The sequence below is a fragment of the Saccostrea echinata genome, unplaced genomic scaffold (assembly GCF_033153115.1).
Source record: "Saccostrea echinata isolate AGI-Se365-2 ecotype Australia unplaced genomic scaffold, CSIRO_AGI_Sech_v1 ptg000003l, whole genome shotgun sequence".
Taxonomy (NCBI): Eukaryota; Metazoa; Mollusca; class Bivalvia; order Ostreida; family Ostreidae; genus Saccostrea; species Saccostrea echinata.
Window position 1 is genome coordinate 10,120,001 of NW_026889752.1, and position 2,426 is coordinate 10,122,426.

At 33.2% G+C, this 2,426-nt stretch overlaps 1 protein-coding gene across 1 annotated transcript in view; it reads left to right on the forward strand.

The window, feature by feature from the left end:
* Positions 1-578, forward strand: part of LOC133178865 (transmembrane protein 45B-like) — a 1,023-nt gene extending 445 nt beyond the window's left edge. The window contains exon 1 of the mRNA XM_061313537.1: positions 1-578. This exon is cut by the window's left edge and continues 445 nt beyond it. Within this exon, the coding sequence (XP_061169521.1) occupies positions 1-434 (434 nt within the window). The 3' untranslated portion in view covers positions 435-578.
* The last annotated feature ends 1,848 nt before the right edge of the window (positions 579-2,426 follow it).

Sequence of the window (2,426 nt, forward strand, 5' to 3'; positions counted from 1 at the left end):
TGCTGCATACGCTACTTATTTACACCATTGCCTTGAATACAGTAGGAATAATCTTAGAAATGAAGTATCGTAACAATGTTCTGTGTGCTCTTTCCCGGTGCTATGGGTTTTTACTCCAAGGAACATGGTTCTGGCAAGTTGGATTCATCCTCTACAACCCAAATCCTAACCATATTCCCTGGAAACCGGATGACCATGATGATTTAATGATTGCAACTATGTTCTATGCCTGGCATGTTGCTGCAGATTTCCTTCTAATTTTGTGCATTGGTGGGGTGATAGCCTTTATTCATCGTCGATGTGGAGGATACGGTGAAAAAGATGAATTTGCCATGAAAAGACTGATCCATACAGGTTCCAATGGCCAAACCTTGATCTCAATGCATGAGGATAGTGACAGTGATATTGAAATCCATAAACCTGTATCCAAATAATCAGGTCTGTTATCCAGGTAATCCAGGCCATTGTATGCAAATGATCGATGCTCTACTCCTTTCAGCTATAAAATTTTGGACAGATGTAGAAGTTAGAACACATCAATTAAGTAATGTCTATGGTATTTAACCTACAGTGTATTTTCATATTCATATACATGTATGTATTCATTGGTATTATGCGTATCATGCTGTAATAACTTTAGTCTCATTTCATGTTTTCATTGACTTTGCTCCAAGTTTCATAAATCAGCATTGTTGCTTGATGGTGTATTGTTTTATTATGCCTTAATTGTGCAACATTTTATCTCTAGAAATCCTCATTTTCCAGAATTTTCTGTTTTGGAATGATGTATTAAGGACCTATTTTCTGATAAACAATGTCCAGCTCTGTAATGTCATAAAACGTGTCAAAGTTGACAAATAAATTGCAATATTTTGCCCCCTTAAGACACAAGCTCTATAAAAAAAATATTTCTTTTCAGTTTAGGTAACAAAGATTTTTTCACAAAACCAAAGATATTTTTATGCATTTAATCCATGCTTTTGAAAACTAACTACCCAAAGTCTACATGAATATCTTTTATATATATGCATATCACATGTACCTCTGCTTATATGTATATTTTTAGTGTAATTAATCAATTAAAGTTTCAATTTTAGTTTCATCCTATTTAATTACCTTTACTCTACTACAAACATAAATCTTTTTTTTTCTTGAACTTTTTTCACTTTTAAACATTTATAAAGCTGGATTTCAAACTGCATGGGTTTCAATTTCCCATTTACGAAAAAGATTAAGGAGAAATTGAAGACATTTATATTCATTGACAGAAAGGCAAGTTAAGTAGCATTTATACCATATTCATTATCTCAAAGGGCTTTTTACTACTGAAATAATGTTTTCTCTTCAGATCAATTGAACCAGAAATGATTTTAGAGAAAACATTGAAATGTTAATTAAAACACAATCCAAATCAAAAAGAGAAAATCAAAATTCCTTTTTTAAACCTGATTTTTCAAATCTGAAGTCGAAAATGGTATAAAAGTCAACAAGGGAGGGGAGCTTTTTGAGAAATTCGCCACTTTAAGTGCAATTTAAGAGAGGAACGTTCCTCTTCATCAGAAATTTTCCTCGTTGTCTCCTTAGTTGTATGCACAAACACTGTATTTGAGGAACGTCCCTCTTTTAGTTCAGATTGTTTATAATAAATATGTGTGTTTGTATATACAATGCTATACGAGGAACGTTCCTCTATCAATTTCAATAGATAATACATACTATATCCATGAAGCCTAATACACATTATATTTGAGGGGCGTTCCTCTACCAATTCTAATCAATGGTACAACAAACATCAATCTAAATACACTGAACATTTGAGGAACGTTCCTCTTCCCATTTTAAAATATTAACAATATATACATGAGTCTGAACCTTATGAATCTGAGGAACGTTCCTCTCCTAACTGTTGGCACTGGCTTCATAAGAGGAACGTTCCTCTCCTATTTGTTGGCACTGGCTTAATTCATAAGAGGAACGTTCCTCTCCTATTGAAACTGGCTTCATAAGAGGAACGTTCCTCTCCTATTGACACTGGCTTCATAAGAGGAACGTTCCTCTCCTAACTGTTGACACTGGCTTCATAAGAGGAACGTTCCTCTCCTATTTGTAACCCTTTTGTAAATATGGTGGTTTTTATGCATTTTAACCACAATAATTTTAAAGCATAGATTCATAATCAATTTGCATTTCCTGTACAGCATGACATGTTTCATTCATGGTTCACCATTCATTTGGTAATTCTTCTGGATTAAGTATAGAGAAATATTTTAAATGTATATCATTATTTGAGTGATGTGTCAATCATTTGATTCGTTTCCATCTATCAATAAAGATTCCCGTTAACTTATGAATTAATAGATATTTTTGTAGGAGAGGGAACACTGAAAAAGAGCTATGTTTAGGTCTACATGTACATGTACATTCTT